At 33.5% G+C, this 21957-nt stretch overlaps 1 protein-coding gene and 2 non-coding genes across 13 annotated transcripts; all 3 read left to right on the top strand.

Moving 5' to 3' along the window:
• Positions 1–1835: 1835 nt before the first annotated feature.
• Positions 1836–20524, top strand: LOC114312854 (dolichyl-diphosphooligosaccharide--protein glycosyltransferase subunit 2-like). 11 transcript variants are annotated; one of them, XR_014365472.1, is made up of 6 exons: positions 1860–2122; positions 4758–4805; positions 4899–5051; positions 5316–5427; positions 5511–5594; positions 8715–9179. XR_014365472.1 is itself a non-coding variant. In XM_082922724.1 (6 exons), the coding sequence occupies exons 3-6, from the start codon at positions 4984–4986 to the stop codon at positions 20138–20140; spliced, it is 318 nt and encodes a 105-aa protein (XP_082778850.1). In that variant the 5' UTR covers positions 1984–2122; positions 4761–4805; positions 4899–4983; the 3' UTR covers positions 20141–20524. The 11 variants fall into 11 exon arrangements, 2 of the variants coding, with proteins under 2 accessions (XP_082778850.1, XP_082778849.1); XR_014365468.1 differs by lacking the exon at positions 4899–5051 and adding an exon at positions 3398–3488 and having other exon boundaries at positions 1876–2122; positions 4758–4865; XR_014365470.1 differs by having other exon boundaries at positions 1904–2122; positions 4761–4805.
• Positions 10247–10319, top strand: TRNAA-AGC (transfer RNA alanine (anticodon AGC)). The gene has a single exon. It is a non-coding gene; the product is annotated as a tRNA-Ala (tRNA).
• Positions 20525–21605: 1081 nt separating the features above from the next.
• Positions 21606–21678, top strand: TRNAA-AGC (transfer RNA alanine (anticodon AGC)). The gene has a single exon. It is a non-coding gene; the product is annotated as a tRNA-Ala (tRNA).
• Positions 21679–21957: the final 279 nt, after the last annotated feature.

Raw genomic sequence — 21957 nt, 5'->3', positions numbered from 1 at the left:
AAGTATTCAAGTTTTGTCGGGGTATTTACCCTATGCCTCCACATACCCATTATGTTGGATTAAACTAAGAGGAATATGTTTCAGAAGATGGGCGTTTTTCAGGTTTCCCTAAAGATTAAGGGTTCTATAGACAAATCCCAAATCAATGAAGTATGAAGATAAAAATCGAGGGCACAGATCTGGGGCAGATACAAAAAAGAGAAAACAAAGACGAAGTTTCAGATTCAAGAACAGAGGTATAGTTCTCAGAAACAATAGAGATACAGAAACAAATCAAGAACAGCGGCAAAGAGAATGATGAAAAAGCATAGAAGTTCAAGGTAAAAGCCACAAATTCAAGATACAAATAAAACCAAGACCTCGAACAAGATCAGTAATGGCGGCAGACAGACAAAAGTACATAAAAAGAATGGAAGAATTAAAGGAAAGGATCTTACCAGGACAAAGGAAGCCGAGGCAATGTTCGCCGAACCCAGAAACCGGTTGCAACAACAAAGAAGGCTTTGTAAGAATGAGGGGTTAAAAGCAAATCCAGAAGAGAGATTGAGGCGATGGCAGATTCGAAGAAGAATGAGCTTTCAGAGAGAGAAAGATCAAGAAGACGGAATGAAAAAGTGAAGAAAAAATAGAGGCAAAAGAAAAGTTTTGTCAAAAATGTGAAACGGCGGCAAAATTAGGGTAATCATTACGCCTAGGGTAACGCACGCGTCAGGCGGCGCAGACGAAATGAACAGACAGCTTCAGGCGCGTCACTGGCACGCTCCAATAAAGACGAAACACGTAAAAGAAACAGTTAGATATGCATGACAGTTCATACGCATGGGAGAGTACGACCGAAGCCTTGTTCTCCGAAGAGAACACGTCGGCTGAAAGTAAATAATCTGGGCCAAATAGTTTTTGAGCCATTACTCAGAATAGAAGTGACAAAATTTCGGAATAGGTTCCATCACCTCAGAATGCCGAGGTAATAGAACCTAGGGGGCAGTTGTGGGGATGTATTTTCTGGATACCAACACGTGGCATGGTGACGCCGACGTGTCAGCCGAGGTGCCACGTGCCCTGGTAGTTAAGCCGAGGTAATCTCGGAGAAGCCGAGGTCATCTCCGAAGATGTCGGAGTCCGAGATAAGGGGCGAGAATCCTAAGGCAAAGGGGATTGAATCAAGATAAGGGTTAAACTCTTAGGGAGTTTATCTTTATCACTTAAAAGAGTCCAGAGTAAGCAGTGAACTAGAGTTCATAGAAGTCATACTTCTAGTGGGACTTGGATTGAGTATATTATAAAAGAGAGGCACCCCCGTGGGTCTAAGGTATGTAATTTATACTTTGAGTATTCAGTTTAGTACTTGATTATCTTTGAGAGATATACTGACTTGATCGTCGGAGTGTCCCCGGGTGGAAGAACCACCGCCGGAGCTTTTTCTTTCTGTTTCAGGTTGCTTAAGCCATCTATTCTGCTTGTGCTCTCCAGCTGATCACTAGACGGGCAGTGTGGTCAGATTTTCACTCACACAGCAACTATGGAGAGAGAGAGAATGAAGACAACAATGGATGTTTGACAGCTATGGAGGAGGTCTTGGAAGGGTAAATTGGTCTATTAAAAATTAATAGGATTTGAAGGAGTAAATAATTTTATCTAAGACTTAATAGATTATAAGTTCACAAAATGAGACTTGTATGTAAATATCCCTTTTTATATTTGGCGACCAAAAGTTTCATCGCCAAAAATATATTTTCAGCGGTAAAAAAATATTTTAATCACCAAAAAATTAAAATATTTAAAGAAAATTTCAAATTTTGGAGAGATTAAAAAAAGAATTAGCGATTAAAATATGTTATTAATTATTCTAGTGCTGTGCCAGCCCTCTCCCACTTCACTCTCTCATCTCATCATCCCTCTCTCTCTCTTTCTCAGTCCTGTCTCTCATCATCCCTCTTCTCTCTCTCTTTCTCTCAGGCGACCCTCCTACCGGCCACCGCCCACCACTGTCGCACACGAGCACCCACCTCCTCGCCGACGACGGTACAGCCCGCCTCCCCACCAGCGACGGTACCACCCATCTCCCCACCAGAGACGGACAACAGTAGCTACTTTGATTTGTCTCTCCTCCAGCGCACACCAGGTATTTCCGGCCTCTCTCTCTCTCTCTATATATATATATCTTCACCCAATTTCTAGGGTTTTATATTTGCTTTTTTGTTTCTTTAATTTCGAATTATGATTATCAATTCTAAGAATCATTATTCAATCCTGATAGAGTGGTCGTGTATGTGATGTTGATTCATAAAATTTCGAATAATTTGATCAATTTGCAGTTTAATTTGATGTTTTGATTGTGTTCTGAATGTGAAATGATATTCAGAGTTCTGGTTTATTGGTTAATTGAACTTTAATTGATATGATTTGGAGGGTTTAGGGGCAAAATTAGGTTATTGATATATCAACTCTGAATTCAAATTGAAAGTCAATGAGTGAATTTGATGAGTTGGTTGCTTTCAGATTTATTATTTCAGTAAGTTGGTTTCAATGTTCTGCGTCATTGTAGTAAACTTGTCCTTTTATTGTCAGTTTGTCATTATTATATTTCAGCAATTGGATATGTGTGAGTTATTGCCATTGGTAACAAAATTGCACATCCATTGTTTGGGGTTTTATGGGGTTGGGTTTACACACCAAAACAGTTGATAAAAGTGCAGGAGGTGGTTACTGGATCACAATTTACTTAGAAAAAAAAGTTTACTGATGTGGGGCTCTCCCTAAATGAGAAATGATATATAACTTCATCTAATAGTTTACAAAATTCTCTTCATAGAACTCTCTTACCCTAAGTTTTCCCATTATCAACTTTTTCTGTCCCTACTTTCTCTCTATGTTTTATTTTCTTAGTTTGGTTTTATCGTTGTAAGATCAGATGAAATTTTCAATAATTGCAACCTTAGTTAGCAGTGAACTGCCAAAGCTGTCATTTAACTTAAAATATACCAGTAGAGAAGGGATTGGGTCTAGGGTTCAATTTTTACTATTTAGTATTTACTACTAACAAAAGAAAAGAAGGCTGCAGTGGATTAATTGATAGAGCGTCGGGAAGAATTTTCATCTGCCTTACTCTCTGTTGTTTTTTATTTTTATTTTATATCAATTACATATTATCTTTTCATCAAAAACTAGTTGTCAAAAGAGTATGAGACAAATAATGATAATGATATAGATGATCTTATGCCAGCAAGTAAAAAAAAGCATAATGAAGTAATTCAAAAATAAATGTATGAATTAGATTCCTTCTAGTTGTAGTTCACATCGCATTAGATATAAATTTACTCCATCACTTCATTTTTAAGGGGTTTTTTTTTTATTATTTGATTTGATTTGATTTGATTTGATTTGATTTGATTTGTAGGTTTTCTTAGGGCTAGTTGATCACGAGAAGGAATCAATTTAGTCTAGAGCAGGGAACACACCAATAGAAGGTCATGTGAGATTAGAAAACAGTATGTTGTTCAGATATATGCTTGAGCTTGACTTAGAAAATACTCAATGTATAGCCAAGAAAGAAATTAAATGACCTAGTAGATACAAAGATGATATATAAACCTGTGGGCTTGAGGATGTCTAATGGCAACAACAGTGCATGTGAACAAAATTTTATATAAATGTCTATACTATTTAGATGCCTTTTACAAGAAAGAAATGCAGTGTGTGATCTCATAACTTTGAATCATGTGGGGGAAGAGTAATGATGAATAAATAAAAAAATTTACCCATTTTTTTTAATATAATGACTTAGTTAAGTTTTGAGCCTATCACTTTAAAATAAACAGCAATTGAGATGCCTTTAATTCTCAAAATGATGCTGATACCTTATTTGGTACAAAATTTCGTATAAAAATTCAAATAGAATAACATTTTCCTTTGGGTGAGAGAAATGATTTACAAATAAAAAATTCATACAAGAAAGTTTTATATAATGTCTTTTGTGGGTTTTAATCCTATTACTTCATAACAGAGAGCCATTGCGATGTTTTTAATTACACAAATTATATTGTCATATCATTTCTCGATTGTCCTACACTACACAACCTCAATAAAAACCATGCACTAGAAGTGATACGCAAAAATTTATTTAAAAACAATTATGGACTTTGTGACAACAGATAGAATGTAACGGCCACCTTCCCTGTGATGAATAGGATCCGTGACAACAGATAGAATGTAATTAGCATGTATAGGTTGGGAGTTAGAGCCGAAAATGCATTAAACTTAACCGAAAAATGACGTTAAGGGGGCAAAAATGCGAATCAGCGCCCGAACCGCCGTACGGACGTCACGGCCACCTTCCCTGTGATGAATAGGACCTCTTGGAAAGAATACAAACACATTTACAAGGCTACCGTATCACGAAAGTATAAATGTCAAATCCAATTATATGACTACCAACAGTAGAGATTGAGGAACAAAATTACTTGTTTTGAATGATTTTTGTAATTTTAGCAGCAAAAGTCCATACATTAGTGTGCTAGATCCTTAAAAAAAAGGGTCAGTCATGTCCAGGCTTCTTGATATCTCGACGTCTTTAGAACTTTGTAATGTGCATAGTCAGCCCCCCACTCATAGATAACCCTCTTCTCCCGAGATAGTTGAGTTCCATTAAGTGGCTTTTAACTCTTAGCTCTCAAGTTTTGATCTACCACTCCCAAGATCTAGTTTAAAGTTTAGCTTATATGGCTAAATACTGATCAATATAATATTGTGCTGCTTAGCAGGTTAGGGTGAATACTATACTGGGATCTGCAGCGCCATCTCTATTGGTAAAACTCAAGCAAGCTTTCAGTTATGGTTCAAAGGATGCTTCTATAATTGAGAGCCAGGTGCTACGTTTGACTCTTTTGTTTTTTTATCAGATGCTCATGACCATAATTTGCCTAACTTGTATCCCAATGATCTTGTCAATTGCCTTGACGCAAGAACTCAAGTTTGATCAAGAAAATGATGTCCATTTCTTGGATGCATGGCCAAAGAGTGTTAACGTAGGCAATTTTGTTTTTGTATTTGAGGTGATTGTATTTATTATTGTCACTTCCTACTGATCTAAAGATCCCCATGTTTTTCCTCTCCCTACTGATTTTTTTTGAGGTTTGTGATTAAGACTTTTCAAACTTCGAATGTGATATTTGGTGTGAGAAAAATGCTTCTATTACAATCAAAATAAATACGACTTATTGATCTTTATGTGTTATTTTTCTGTATTAATGTTGTTATTCATTATATTTTTTACTTCAGCAGATTAAAATTTGCATCATGCTATGCTTTTTCTTCAGGCTAGATTTAGTTGGAGAGACTGCTCTTTCGTTATCAGCAAACCATCTACAAAAGCTGCGTTTATCATTTCAATTGACCACTCCACTTGGGCATCCATTTAAACCACTTCAGGTTTGTATTTTGATTTTGGTTTGTCTCTTTAATAATGTTTTACTTCTTATATCAAGGTTGTTGATAACTTTGTTTGCCTGCAGGGTTTTCTCAAGTTGAAACATGAGACCAAAGTTGAGCACATCTTTGTCTTGGGGAACTCTGGTGAATTGTTTGAAATAACACTAGTAAGTTCCTCTGATCAATCAAATCTTAAATTTCATTTCCTCCTTGTTAGGATCTACAGAAGTTGATCAATTTAGCAACTCACAGATCTATAGAACTTTGTAACAAGACTTCAGCATGAGTTTATTGGTATGTTGCAATGCAATCTAGTCTGATATACTAACCTTAAAAGAAAATTAATTATGAATTCAACAAGTTAGTTACCTGTTAGTGATGGTTAGATGTAGTAGTTTCCTTATATATGTGGCATTTGGTCTTGTAGGATTTTCTCAAACTGGTTGAGAAGTTTTTCTATCTTTCCGGTAGAACTATACAGAAAATATGAATAAAATGCTTTATGGCATATTGTGCACACCATTCTATTCTAGAAAATAAATGAAATTTGTTAAGAAATAAGAATATTTTGTAATGTACTTGGATATTAGGTTAAATTAAAGGGAATTGGATACCTAGAGACAAACCTATGTTACTTTCTTTATTAAAATTTATTCAAACAAAGGCGTTAAGGAGGCGAAAATGCAAAACAGACCCCGAACCACCGTGTACGGATGTCACAACCAGCTTCCTCATGAAAAATAGGACCTATGACAGTAGACGGAATGTAATTAGCACATGTAGGTTGGGAGTTAGAGCCGAAAACGCTTTAAACTTGATCGAAAAAGGGCATTAAGGGGGAAAAAATTCTAAACAGTTCCCGAACCACCGTGTGACTCTCACGGACAGCTTCCCCATGACAAATAGGACTTGTGACAACTGACGGAACGTAATTCGGACGCATAGGTAGAGAGTTAAAGCCGAATACGCCCTAAACTTAGGCGAAAAATGGCATTTCAGGGGCGAAAATTCTAAACAGCCCCCGAACGACCATGTGACTGTCACAGACAGCTTCCCCATGACAAATAGGACTTGTGACAACTGACGTAACGTAATTCGGACCTATAGGTAGAGAGTTAGAGCTGAATATGTCCTAAACTTAGTCGAAAAAGGGCATTTCGGGGGCGAAAATTCTAAACAACACCCAAACGACCGTGTGACTGTCACAGACAGCTTCCCCATGACAAATAGGACTTGTGACAACTGACGGAACGTAATTCGGACCCATAGGTAGAGAGTTCAAGCCGAGTACGTCCTAAACTTAGTCCAAAAAGGGCATTTCGGGGGCGAAAATTCTAAACAGCCCCCAAACGATCGTATGACTCTCACGGACAGCTTCCCTATGACGAATAAGACTTGTGACAATTGACGGAACGTAATTCGGACCCGTAAGTAGAGAGAAGCGAGTGGAATATGCCTTAAACTTACTCGAAAAAGAGCTTTTTGGGGGCAAAAATTCATAACAGCCCCGAACGACTGTGTGGCTCACACAGATAGCTTTGCCATGACAAATAGGACTTGTGAGAACTGATGGAACGTAATTCGAACCCCTAGGTTGGGAGTTAGAGTCGAATACACCCTAAACTTAGTCGAAAAAGGGTGTTTCAGAAGGGAAAATTCAAAACAACCTCCGAACGACTGTGTGGCTCACACGAATAGCTTCGCCATGACAAATAGGACTTGTGAGAACTGACAGAACGTAATTTGGACCCGTAGGTTGGAAGTTAGAGCCGAATACGCCCTAAACTTAGTCGAAAAAGGGCGTTTCGGGGGCGAAAATTCTAAACAGCCTCCGAACCACCGTGTGACTCACAAGGACAGCGCCTCCATGACAAATAGGACTTGTGACAACTGACGGAATGTAATCCGGACCCGTAGGTTGGGAGTTAGAGCCGAATACGCCCTAAACTTAGTCGGAAAATGGCGTTTCAGGGGCGGAAATTCAAAACAGTCCCCGAACGACCGTGTGGCTCTCATGGATAGCTTCTCCATGACAAATAGGACTTGTGAGAACTGACGGAACGTAATTTGGACCCGTAGGTAGAGAGTTAGAGCCGAATACGCCTTAAACTTACTCAAAAAAGAGCTTTTCGAGGGTGAAAATTCAAAACAGCCTCCGAACGACCGTGTGACTCTCACGGATAGCTTCCCCATGACAAATAGGACTTGTGAGAATTGACGAAACATAATTCGGACCCGTAAGTTGCGAGTTAGAGCCGAATGCGCCTTAAACTTAGTAGAAAAATGGCGTTTTGAGGGCGAAAATTCAAAACAACCTCTGAATCACCGTGTGACTCACACGGACAGTTCTTCTATGACAAATAGGACTTGTGACAACTAACGAAATGTAATCCGGACTTGTAGGTTGGGAGTTAGAGCCGAATACACCCTAAACTTAGTCGAAAAAGGGTGTTTCGGAAGCGAAAATTCAAAACAACCTCCGAACGACCGTGTGACTCACACGAATAGCTTCGCTATGACAAATAGGACTTGTGAGAACTGACAGAACGTAATTTGGACCCGTAGGTTGGAAGTTAGAGCCGAATACGCCCTAAACTTAGTCGAAAAAGGGCGTTTCGGAGGCGAAAATTCTAAACAGCCCCCGAACCACCGTGTGACTCACAAGGACAGCTCCCCCATGACAAATAGGACTTGTGACAACTGACGGAATGTAATCCGGACCTGTAGGTTAGGAGTTAGAGTCGAATACGCCCTAAACTTAGTCGAAAAAGGGCGTTTCGGAGGCGAAAATTCAAATCAGCCCCCGAACGACCGTGTGGCTCACACGGATAGCTTCTCCATAACAAATAGGACTTGTGAGAACTGAAGAAACGTAATTCGGACCCATAGGTTGGGAGTTAGAGCCGAATACGCCCTAAACTTGCTCGAAAAAGAGCTTTTCAGGGGTGAAAATTCATAACCACCCCCGAATACGCCTTACACTTAGTCGAAAAACTCGCAACACTTAGTTTAAAAAGCAACAACTTTATGAAAATAACATCTACATATTCTAATAATTGCCTTTATATATTTATAGGACGAAGAAATTACATATTACATTGTTTGTGCAGTTGGTTGGAATAAATTTTGCATGATGCATATATATATATATATAGTTTCTTTTATTTCCAAGAAGACATTTCTCGATTGTTCTACCTTAAATGCATGTTAGAACATGTTTCATATGGCTGATTGAATTGATATTTTGTAACCAATTCTTATGTTTCGTTTTTTGTTTTTCTTTGTAGATGGCTTTGTTGCATGGACTTGTGGATCATCCATATTGGTGTATGGAGAAGAATATTCACTTTTGTGTAGAACTAATATAATACTTTTGTCGTCCTCAGCTTTTGTATAGTTCATTATTACTGATATAGAAAACTTTCGGCAATCAACAGATAATGACTGTCGTGGCACATAGATCACCTTTTGTCGTGATACATATATACCATTTGTCGGCATACATATAGGACGTTTTGTCATGGTCTATAGAAAACTTTTGTCGTGGTACATATATCACCTTTTGTCGTCGTACAGATTACGATGGTAATTTGTACCATGCCAAATGGTAATTTCGCTTGGTAGTAAATGTATTTTTTGTATACGGAGGGTTTTGATTTTTGTATAATATATTTTGTACGGAATTATTATTTTAGTTTAGACAATAGTTGATTTGTATGGATTTTGACATTTAAAGTTATTTATTTTTGGTATATGGATGCAGATTGTGGAATGATTGATAGTATGTATCCCTTTGTTTATATACGTATTACAGGTTGCATTGAATATAGACAGGTTGTGGAGAAATTATATAATTTTGCGATAGAACATAATATCATGTTTTTGGCGACTAAACAATTTGTAGCTAAAAAGAAATTGGAAAAAGACATTTGGCGACTAAAAGTTTTGTAGCAAAAAAAAAAAAAAATAGACATTTGGCGACTAAAAGTTTAGTAGCCAAAAGAAAATCAAATATTTGGCGACTAAAATATTTTGTAACTAAAAACACAAAACTAAAGGATAAACACTTTTGCCGACTAAAATTTTAGTGGCAAAAAATGCAGTACTTTAGGCGACAAAATATTTAGTAGCCAAAAGAAAAATTCTTTGCCGACTAAAAATTTAGTAACTAAAGATGTAGGATTTTCGACGACTAAATTTTTAGTAGTCAAAAGAACTCTTTGCCAACTAAAATTTTAGTAGTTAAAAATGTGAGACTTTAGGCGACTAAAAGTTTGGTTGTCAAAAATGGTCTAATTTAATTTAATGTCCAACCTTTTAGCGACTAAAATTTTAGTCGGGAATTGTATACATTTGGCAACTAAAATAATTTTAGTCACTAATTATCTTTGCCGACTACTTTTGCGACCAAATAATTTAGTTGCTAAAACCATTTGGCGACTAAAAATTAACTTTTGGCGACTAAAAATTTAGTCGCCAAAAGTGAATTCTTATAGTGAACATATCCTAATCTATATGGGTCCTCTAATTTCATTCATTCATTCGTGGATGACCTAAATAACATCATCAGTCTTCATGCTCCATTTAGATCATAAGTATGAAATGGAATGATCATTCTTTTATAATAGTGAATGACAATTCTATTTATAATGTATTTTTTAATATTTATTTAAGTAAACCAAATATAAGAATAGATATTTTAATGGAAGATTATTCTATTTCACTTTATTATAGTGAATCAAAAACTATCTCAATAAAAATGCAAGTATGTTATACAATAACGTACAAATAATCATAAACTGATAAAATGCCCAAAGCAGGGGATGTAGCTCAGATGGTAGAGCGCTCGCTTAGCATGCGAGAGGTACGGGGATCGATACCCCGCATCTCCACTTGGTAGATTTTATTTACTATTTTTTTTTTCTCTAGAACTACTTTACAATAGAAATTACTATCACTTCTTCCAAATCATCCTTGCTAATACAACTATTACATTAGTTTTAAAATGGTAACTAATATTTTTTTACACATTAAATTTTTAATTTTTTGAAAGCATTCCTCCATGAATTCGATATTTCTACAGAAAAATAGGACAGTTTTTATTTAAAAATGAATATTATTATTCTAACCTAAAAGTTATATTTATATTCTAAATTTAATGATGTGACAATTAATTATATATCTCTGTCATATATTCTGTAATTATTCATCAATTATCTCTGTTATACGTCACTGAGTCTAGAAAATGAATTTAGAATTAGGTTATAAAATTGTATATCATTTGATTTAAAATATATATATATATATATATATATTCTATACAAACAAACAAGCATTAGTTTTTACATGATGCTATAAACATATTTTAGAAGTGTGTACCATATATAAGTTATGACATTTTTAAAAAGTTAATATTGAATCAAAACCAAATACCACACATAAGATATAACTTAGGTATAGCTAAATTTTTTTTGATGTCATAATTAATCTCATAATAAATCATAACAAATATCATAATAATTTATAATTAAATCACAACTACTATCATAATAAATCATAACTGACCATCACAGATGTCAAGCCTCGTCATAACTGACGATATGCTACACGTTCCAAAATAGGTTATCTACACTATAACATTTCTTTTTCAATCAATTCCAACGCTGAAATTATACAAACTCAAAATCATATTTACATTCTCCATTCAAAATTTCTGTCATACAAATTTAATAGGACAGTTTCTATTTAAAAATGAATATTATTATTTTAACCTTTTAAATTTAATGATGTGATAATTAATTATATATCTCTCATATATTCTGTAATTATTCATCAATTATCTCTGTTATACATCATTGAATCTAGAAAATGAATTTAGAATTAGATTAAAAAATTGTATATCATTTGATTTAAAAATATATATATTTTCTATACAAACAAGCAAGCATTAGTTTTTATGTGATGCTATAAACATATTTTAAAAGTGTGTACCATATATAAGTTATGACATTTTAAAAAAGTTAATATTGAATCAGAACCAAATACCACACATAAGATATAACTGAGGTATAGCTAAATTTTTTTTGATGTCATAATTAATCTCATAATAAATCATAACAAATATCATAATAATTTATAATTAAATCATAACTACTATCATAATAAATCATAATTTAACATCGCAGATGTCAAGCCTCGCCATAACTGACGATATGCTACACGTTCCAAAATAGGTTATCTACACTATAAAATTCTTTTTCAATCAATTTCAACACTGAAATTATACAAACTGGCTTCGTTTGGAAAATGGGTTGGCTTTTTGGCTTTTTTGGCTATTTTAGCCTGGGGCTAAAAACTTGGTTTGGGAAGGACTTTTGGCTTTTTTGGCTTTTCTGACTTTTTGTGAGAGAAAAAATGTAATGATTATGGGTTGGATGTGATGTTTTGTCTTATTAGGCTAAAAAGTCTATTTTGTTTTTTGTAGTTATTTTAGCCCAAAAAGCTCCAAACCTCTCTTCCCAAACGGTGCTTTTAATCATATTTACATTCTCCATTCAAAATTTCTATCATACAAATTTAATAGGACAATTTTTATTTAAAAATGAATATTATTATTTTAACCTAAAAGTTATATTTACCTTTTAAATTTAATGATGTGACAATTAAATATATCTCTCTCATATATTCTAAGGCCAAGTTTGGCAAGTTGCCAAAAAGTCAAAAAGCCAAAAAGTTACTCAAAAAGTTAAAAAGTTATCAATATTCACTAAAAGTCAAAAATTACGGCTGCACAGCTCCCAATCCTAATTTTTTCCTACACACTAATTTATACAATTTTTTAATACACATTTTTCCATAAAAAGTCAAAAAGTTAACCCAAACACACATTTTTTTTCTCAATTTTTTAGTCTAAAAAGACAAAAAGTGCACTTATTTAGGACACCCCAAACAACCCCTAAATTTAATGATGTGACAATTAATTAAATATCTCTTATATATTCTGTAATTATTCATCAATTATCTCTGTTATACGCCAGTGAGTCTAGAAAATGATGAAGGACCCTAAACAATATATGAGAGAGATATATTTAATGATGAGATGTATTATCATTGAGGAGATATATTGAATATCAAAATCAAAGACTAAAAGTTGGCCTTGCCAAGAGGCAAAAATCTGTTTTTGAGCTAGATTTTTAACATCAGCTTTAAAGATTTGTTTAGCAGCAGAACAATCAACTCTGATTAAAAAATGTTGATTAAGAAGATCGTCCTGAAATTTTAAAACACATTTTAAAATGGCTAAACATTCTTTTTTGATGGTTGGATAATTTTTGGCTGCAGAATGCCAAATTCCAGAATGAAATCTGAGAAGTTCTTCTTTTTTAGTGATTGGATTTAATTGTTTGAGAATACCACCAAACCCTAAATCAGAAGCATCAGTTTCAACGATTTTTTTCCATTCTGGATTAGGTAAAGAAAGGCAAGGTAGAGTCTGGACTCTAGCCTTAATTTTCTTTACAGCTGCAGTATGATCTGGACTCCATGTGGGAGGATTTTTTCTGAGTCTGGAATATAAAATTGTTGTATCAGTAGCAAGGTTAGGATAGTAATCATGTATATAATTTAAACTACCCAGAAATCTCTGTAGTTGAGTTTTATCTTTGATTTCATCAGGAAATTTGGAAGCAAATTCCATACTTCTATTTATAGGAATAATAGTACCATTGTGAATATTATGGCCTAAAAATCGGACAGTTGTTTGGAAAAGTTTCATTTTTGGAGCAGAAACCACTAAACCATTTTTTATGATGACATGCTTAAAAATATTAAGATGTTTCATATGTTGATCAATTGATAAAGAAAAAAGTAAAACATCATCAATATAACAAATTGAAAATTCTATATAAGGATTGAATATGTCATTCATTATATGCTGGAATTCTGATGGAGCATTTTTCAAACCAAATGGCATTACATTCCATTCGAAATGCCCAAAGGGTACAGTAAAAGCAGTTTTGTATCTGTCTTCTTCAGCGATTTGGACTTGCCAAAATCCTGATTTAATATCGAATTTGGAAAAGACTACTGCATCACGGAGGCGATCTAATAGATCTTTTTTGTTTGGAACTGGATACCCTATCCATTGTAAGGCTTCATTGAGAGGTTTGTAATTGATCACTAATCTGGGAGAACCTCTCTCAATTTCGGCATTTTTATTGACATAAAAAAGCAGCACAACTCCAAGGAGATTTACTGGGGCGAATAAGTTTGTTCTGGAGAAGGGCATTAATCTTTGTTTTACAGAGTTCCATATACTCCTTTTTCATTTGACTGGGGCGAGCGCGAGTAGGGATTTTCCGCTCATTGAAACCGGGTTCATAAGGCAAAGAAACAATATGTTTTTTCCTATTCCAAAAAGCATTAGGAAGATCATTGCAGATTTCAGTTTGAAATTCTTGTTCAAGAATTTTAATTTTTTGTTGGAAAGAGGATTGGCTAATCCGTTGTTCTGTAGTGAGGAAACTAATTTCTTTTTGTAAGAAATTAATTTGTTTTTCTTTGAAATTAACTAAGTCCTTGATTTGATCAAGTTCCTTAGTGTAAGGCTGTGTGATAAACTCAAAAATAATCGGCTGATTATTCAGGTTTGTATGAATGCCAATAGAATCAATTTTTAAAATTGGCATTAAAAGACACAGGAAAGGAGTACCAAGAATTATGGCTTGAGACATGTTTTTAATAAGAACAAAAGAAGTTGGAAGACATAATCCTTGATTACAAATTAAGACTTCTGGAAGTTTATACTGGATATATAGAGTATTGCCACTTGCACTTGTAAGTGATTGCATGGTCTTATGAAAGTATTTGGTTGGAATAAGTCCTTCCTGAATACAATTCATATCAGCACCACTATCAACAAGAGCAATGGCATCTTTAATGATAAAATCAGGTTTTATCATAAAAGTAATTCGGATATACCATTTCTGGAAAGTGACAGAATTCATAAGCATGAGATAGTCTGTTGCTGTTGATTCTGAAGGATTTTCGGAAGTAGTTTCAACAATATTTTTATCTTTTTGGAGTTTTCCATTAATCTTTTTGATTTCAGCATTAATGGCGATATTGGAATTTTGTAAATGTTTAACTTCTAACTTTAAAGCATTTACTTCCATTCTTAAATCCTGGATGAAGATTGGTTTTTCTTCGGTCTGAATATTTTGGAGTCGGTTAAAGACTTCTTTCATGGTATAATGTTGTGGAGGAAGAATTTCTTCCTTCTTTTGTTGCTGCAAACATAATTCTAAGAATTTTAATTTCATTTCTGGATTAGAAATCTGGTCAGTAAAATTAATTATTTTGTGCTCATCTTCTGTTAGAACATTGATACTGGGTCCTCCAATATCGAGTCCATTCACTTAAACTATTGCTTTCCAATAATTGACTTCGTCTGAAATTTGATTGATATTAGTTTTACAATTGCAAATTTCTGGATTATCTTCAGATTCATCTGAAGTGTTAGAGTAAAGTGCATTAAGCTCGTCTTCATTATCAGAAAAGGTGTCGGAATCTGAAAGCATTTGAAGGATTTGTTGCTTCAAATTATCATCTAACGACAGTTCATTAAGCTTATGCTGTATTTTAGACTTACAACGATTAGCATAATGTCCTGTCTGTCCACACTTATAACATTTAACAGTGGACTTGGATGATTTCTTTCTGTAAGATTTGGATTGTTTCTTATAGGGTGTAGCTTGCTGAGCCTGTGGCTTAACATACTTATATTTCCTGGATTTTTTAGGATAAGATTTGGATTTAGTTGTTATCTTTTTATGTTTTCTGGACTTGGGATATTGTAAACTATCACCATAGGCAAATTGTTCACAGAACTCACCTATTTCTTTTCGACCAGTAAGGTGTTGTTGTTTCATTTGTTGCTGGAGTTTGAGCTCATTATAGAGAGCAAGACCTTCATCTGTAATTATGGCTATGAGCTGACCGTAGGTATATCTATAATAAGGTATAGACATTCTATCATGTCGGTCACGTAATTTCTTTCTAACTCTTTTAGCAAAAAGAGTAGGTAAGCCGTCAATAAATTTGGCTTTCCAATGTTCAGAACTGGCGTTTGTACGTCGATGAACTTTCATCATAAAAACATCTTTGTACCATCTAAAATGAGATAAAGATGGACATCTCAATTTCTGGAGAAGTTCACGAGTACGATCTTCAAGACCGGTAACATTGCCGATGAAATGCTGGATGATGGTGTTTACCAAAGTGTAAACAACATCTTGTTCGGTAACTTCAGCTCTAGTATTAGGATCTAAACGCACACGAGTTGAAGTTAGGATCTCATCATTCTGAGCTATTGTGAGAATATTATCCCACCATCCTTTGAGGATACCGGTGAAACCACTGACAATAAATCTCACAACTTGGTGGTCAGTATTTTCATTTTGTTTGCAGACAGTGGAAAACATCATCATGTGCTGTAAGGTTTCATATATTTGATAATCAGTCAAACCATCTATGTTCCATTCATAAATGGTGCGACTTTGATAATGTTTTTGATTTTGTAAGAAATTTTCTTCATACAAAATATCAACAGGAGTTGGTCGGGAATAATAATACCTACTTGGAGCTAGGTAAGAGTGTCTATCAACTTTGGTGTCATACATGACTCTATTGACATCACTTGGCTGGTCATCCTGGAAATTAGCTTGTATTTCAGCTATTTGCTGAATAGTCAATTCGGAAAGAGGTTCTTCCTTGGCTATGTGATCTCTGGATAACATATTGACCTGAGATGGGCCAGTAGTCGAGAGATTAAGATTTTTAATCTTATCAATCAAGGTGTTCATGAATTCGGTATTATCTCGTTTAGGTTCGAGATTAAAATTGGTAACTGTGGGATTAGGTTTGAGTAATGCAGGCTGGATTTCGGGTTGCTTCATGGGTTGAATTTGACAATGTTCTTTTAAATGAACAACCGTTTCTTCAATTCGGGTTAACTGCTTCCCCATGGTTTGACAGTAAAGGTTTGTATAATTATTTTGTTTAATATCAGGAATAAAATCTTTAATGGTCAAAGCATTGGAACTTTTGGGGGGAGGCGCCATAAAGGGAGATATGACCAAAGGTTGGCTGGAAGTTGTATCACTAGGAAGTAGTTCGAGTGATTTAGCAGGAGGATGGATAGAGGTGTACATATTTCCATCGGTTGTGACCCAATTTTTCTGATCCAACACTTGTATGTGAGAACTCGGGATGTTAGTATGGATTTTAAACCATAAAGGAAATGGTTGGAGTATTTGGTGTTCTTCCAAATATTCATAATACTGAGCTTTGAAAGTTTTTAATTGTTCAGGAGTATGGTTGGTAAAATACCAATTTTGGAAGTCAATATATTGTTCAGGAGCCGAATACGCCCTAAACTTGCTTGAAAAAGAGCTTTTCGGGGGTGAAAATTCATAACAACCCCCAAATACGCCTTACACTTAGTCGAAAAACTCGCAACACTTAGTTTAAAAAGCGACAACTTTATGAAAATAACATCTACATATTCTAATAATTGCCTTTATATATTTATTGTAGCGACCCTAATTTTGTTAAGTCATTTATTTATTATTATGATTATTATTATCTTATTTTATTTTTGGCTTCATTAGTTGTGTGGTCACATGAGAATTTAATGTGATATTTAATGAATTTAATGTGGTGATTAATTAATTTAAATATTTAAATATTTATATTTGTTATATATATATATATAAAGAAAAGAGGTGTTATATATATAGATATATATATATATATATATATTATTTTATATTTATATTTATATTATAATTATGTTGTATTACATAATACAATATGGTAGTCAAATAGGGTTTAGGAGTTAAGGGTGGAAGAAAAAAAAAAAGGAGAACAGAGTTGTCTGCGGCGGCAAGCGAGAGAGAGAGAGAGAGAGAGAGAGAGAGAGAGAGAGAGATTGATCATCAAAGAAGAAAAAAAAGAGTGCTGTGTGTGTGTGGCGTAGAAAGTGAAGAAGAAGAAAAAGAGAAAAAGAAAAAAATAGATTAGGGTTTTATTTTGGTGGCTCCATTAGTTTTTCAAATATTTCTTGGATCTTCAAAAAAATATAGTGAGTACAAAACCCACTTCTCTTTATTTATGTTTAATTTGATGTTTTATTTATTCATTTTTTTTTTATTTGTTTGATGTTAATTTGATTTTGTTTTTATATAAAGATGATAGCTTAATTTTAATTATTTTGATTAATTGTGGATGTAAGATTTAGGATTTATAAATGATTGATCGATTTTAATTATTTTATTTAGTTGTGTATGTAAAGTTTAGGGTTCTTAGATAATTGATTGATTTTAATTACTTTGATTAGTGTGTAAGTAAAGTTTAGGGTTTATAGATGATTGATTGATTTTAATTATTTTGTTTAGTTGTGTATGTAAAGTTTAGGGTTCTTAGATAATTGATTGATTTTATTTACTTTGATTAGTGTGTAAGTAAAGTTTAGGGTTTACAGATGATTGATTGATTTTAATTATTTTGTTTAGTTGTGTGTGTAAGGTTTATGGTTTTTAGTTGATTGATTGATTTTAATTATTTTGATTAGTTGTGTATGTCAGATTTAGGGTGTTTATATGGATTTATTTTATGGTTATAATCACCCTCATAATTATATGAAACTAAAATTAATATGGCTGTATGAAATTAAAATTAATTAAGAACCTATAGATAAATTACTTATACTCCACCATGACTCCATGGATTGTTGTTTTGTTTGAGTGATGGTGAGAAAGAGTGTATAAAAAAAAAGTGAGGATTATGAGATTTATTTGAATGCCTTAGGCTCGGCATTGTTATGTTTATTCTCATGTGTGAGATGTTGTGTATATATATATTATTGTCTCGTTCTCATGAGTAGACGAGTGCTTTGATTTGCGCGCGTACGTATATGCTAACCATCCGGGGAGTGTGAGTCAAACTCGGGACGATATCCCGTGCAAGTTTGGCTTCAGAGCGGTGTTAGGTATACGGGAGGCACATGGGATATATGTGTAGGCCGGAAGGGGAGAGCCGAAGTAGTGGAGTTAAGGAACAAAGAATTTAATTATGAATTTATTAGTATAGTGTGAATGGTACTGATATGTACAAGATAAAAAATATATATATATAATATAACAATCTTGATAAATTATGAAATTTGAGCAGAAACATGTATACGTGATTCTAGACAACTTTTGTGTTTTATCTTTTTATTAAAAAGATCGATTAGAACTTATAATCGGATGATCTTGATTATTGTCGGTTTGATTCATTTTAGCAAGGCAGATTTTAGAGGCTGTTTTAACCCACGAAACGAGCTCATTTTTATTGGTTTCGCGTAAACTGAAGTAAAACATTATTCTGCACACTTTTTGTGTTTTGAAATTTTTCGAAAAAAAATCATCTTAGGGCAGTTTTGGTTCATTTTCAGCTTCAGATTTTTCGATTGAGTTCTGTCTAGATTTTTATATCAAGTTTTTCTCTTAACCTGTTCAGTTTTTGTTAAATTCGTTCGGTTTGTCTTATAGGAAATTTGATTCTGTACAACTTTCATTCTTTGAGTTTTGATCAATTCGAATTATTTAAGTATGAAACGGTGTAATTTTATATTTTTTTTTATTAAGTTACTTATGATTATACTAACTTTATTTGTTTTGCAGGATGGTGGGTCTTACTAACTTTTTATGCAGGGCTAACCCACCATATTTTTTTATTTCTATTTTGTCTATTCTATAATCAATTTATATTTCGTTGTGTACGGACAAGAAACTAAATGCCATCGTATCTCGAGAAACTACCCATTCGTCTCGGTACGGTTGGAACTACTTGTCTTGTCCCATGATAAGAATTAAATGTATTTTTGTCTGTGTCTGGTGGACACGTGGGTGTTAAATCTTGTATTCATACCAGTATACCCGTATACTGACCTGTTTTGTCTCTTGGCAACTCGGGTGCATTCTGTTTGAGCGCAGCTGAGCTTCCTTTGCAGGATTAGTTGAGGCTACGGTGGTGATGAGAAATAACTAAAGTTTTTGGGCATATCTCTTGGATTTCTTTTTTTTTTTTTTAAGCTTAGGCTTATTAGTAGTTTATGTATTTATTATTATTATTATTATTTTTATGACTTTAGTATTGGAATAATTTGGCATGGTTTGTAACCGTACTTTATTTAAGTTGTTTTGACTAGTTATTGCTACCTTAATGTTGAGGTATTTGTTAGTTATGAATTTATGGTGGATGGTTTGGTTGGCGTTTTAGTTTTTTTGTTTCACCCCTAGGATTTGGATGATGGAATATTGATTGGGGTTAGTCCTAATTTAATATTTAATTGTCCAAATTTTGGGGCGTGGCATTTATAGGACGAAGAAATTACATATTACATTGTTTGTGCAGTTTGTTGGAATAAATTTTGCATGATGCATATATATATATATAGTTTCTTTTATTTCCAAGAAGACATTTCTCGATTGTTCTACCTTAAATGCATGTTAGAACATGTTCCATATGGCTGATTGAATTGATATTTTGTAACCAATTCTAATGTTTCGTTTTTTGTTTTTCTTTGTAGATGGCTTTGTTGCATGGACTTGTGGATAATCCATATTGGTGTATGGAGAAGAATATTCACTTTTGTGTAGAACTAATATAACACTTTTGTCGTCCTCAGCTTTTGTATAGTTCATTATTACTGATATAGAAAACTTTCGGCAATCAACAGATAATGACTGTCGTGGCACATAGATCACCTTTTGTCGTGATACATATATACCATTTGTCGGCGTACATATAGGACGTTTTTTCATGGTCTATAGAAAACTTTTGTCGTGGTACATATATCACCTTTTGTCGTCGTACAGATTACGATGATAATTTGTACCATGCCAAATGGTAATTTCGCTTGGTAGTAAATGTATTTTTTGTATACGAAGGGTTTTGATTTTTGTATAATATATTTTGTATGGAATTATTATTTTAGTTTGGACAATAGTTGATTTGTATGGATTTTGACATTTAAAGTTATTTATTTTTGGTATATGGATGCAGATTGTGGAATGATTGATAGTATGTATCCTTTTGTTTATATACGTATTACAGGTTGCATTGAATATAGACAGGTTGTGGAGAAATTATATAATTTTGCGATAGAACATAATATCATGTTTTTGGCGACTAAACAATTTGTAGCTAAAAAGAAATTGGGAAAAGACATTTGGCGACTAAAAGTTTTGTAGCAAAAAAAAAAAAGACATTTGGCGACTAAAAGTTTAGTAGCCAAAAGAAAATCAAATATTTGGCGACTAAAATATTTCGTAACTAAAAACACAAAACTAAAGGATAAAAACACTTTTGCCGACTAAAATTTTAGTGGCAAAAAATGCAGTACTTTAGGCGACAAAATATTTAGTAGCCAAAAGAAAAATTCTTTGCCGACTAAAAATTTAGTAACTAAAGATGTAGGACTTTTGGCGACTAAATTTTTAGTAGCCAAAAGAAGAACTCTTTGCCAACTAAAATTTTAATAGTTAAAAATGTAAGACTTTAGGCGACTAAAAGTTTGGTCGTCAAAAATGGTCTAATTTAATTTAATGTCCAACCTTTTAGCGACTAAAATTTTAGTCGGGAATTGTATACATTTGGCGACTAAATTAATTTTAGTCACTAATTATCTTTGCCGACGATTTTTTGGCGACTACTTTTGTGACCAAATAATTTAGTTGCTAAAACCATTTGGCGACTAAAAATTAACTTTTGGCGACTAAAAATTTAGTCGCCAAAAGTGAATTCTTATAGTGAACATATCCTAATCTATATGGGTCCTCTAATTTCATTCATTCATTCGTGGATGACCTAAATAACATCATCAGTCTTCATGCTCCATTTAGTTCATAAGTATGAAATGGAATGATCATTCTTTTATAATAGTGAATGAAAATTCTATTTATAATGTATTTTTTAATATTTATTTAAGTAAACCAAATATAAGAATAGATATTTTAATGGAAGATTATTCTATTTCACTTTATTATAGTGAATCAAAAACTATCTCAATAAAAATGCAAGTATGTTATACAATAACGTACAAATAATCATAAACTGATAAAATGCCCAAAGCAGGGGATGTAGCTTAGATGGTAGAGCGCTCGCTTAGCATGCGAGAGGTACGGGGATCGATACCCCGCATCTCCACTTGGTAGATTTTATTTACTATTTTTTTTTTCTCTAGAACTACTTTACAATAGAAATTACTATCACTTCTTCCAAATCATCCTTGCTAATACAACTATTACATTAGTTTTAAAATGGTAACTAATATTTTTTTACACATTAAATTTTTAATTTTTTGAAAGCATTCCTCCATGAATTCGATATTTCTACAGAAAAATAGGACAGTTTTTATTTGAAAATGAATATTATTATTCTAACCTAAAAGTTATATTTATATTCTAAATTTAATGATGTGACAAT

Source organism: Camellia sinensis, chromosome 4 (genome assembly GCF_055761805.1).
Source record: "Camellia sinensis isolate YWXY chromosome 4, ASM5576180v1, whole genome shotgun sequence".
NCBI classification, from domain to species: domain Eukaryota; kingdom Viridiplantae; phylum Streptophyta; class Magnoliopsida; order Ericales; family Theaceae; genus Camellia; species Camellia sinensis.
The sequence above is the reverse complement of the archived record's forward strand: the minus strand, read 5'-3'. Positions and strand labels throughout refer to the sequence as shown.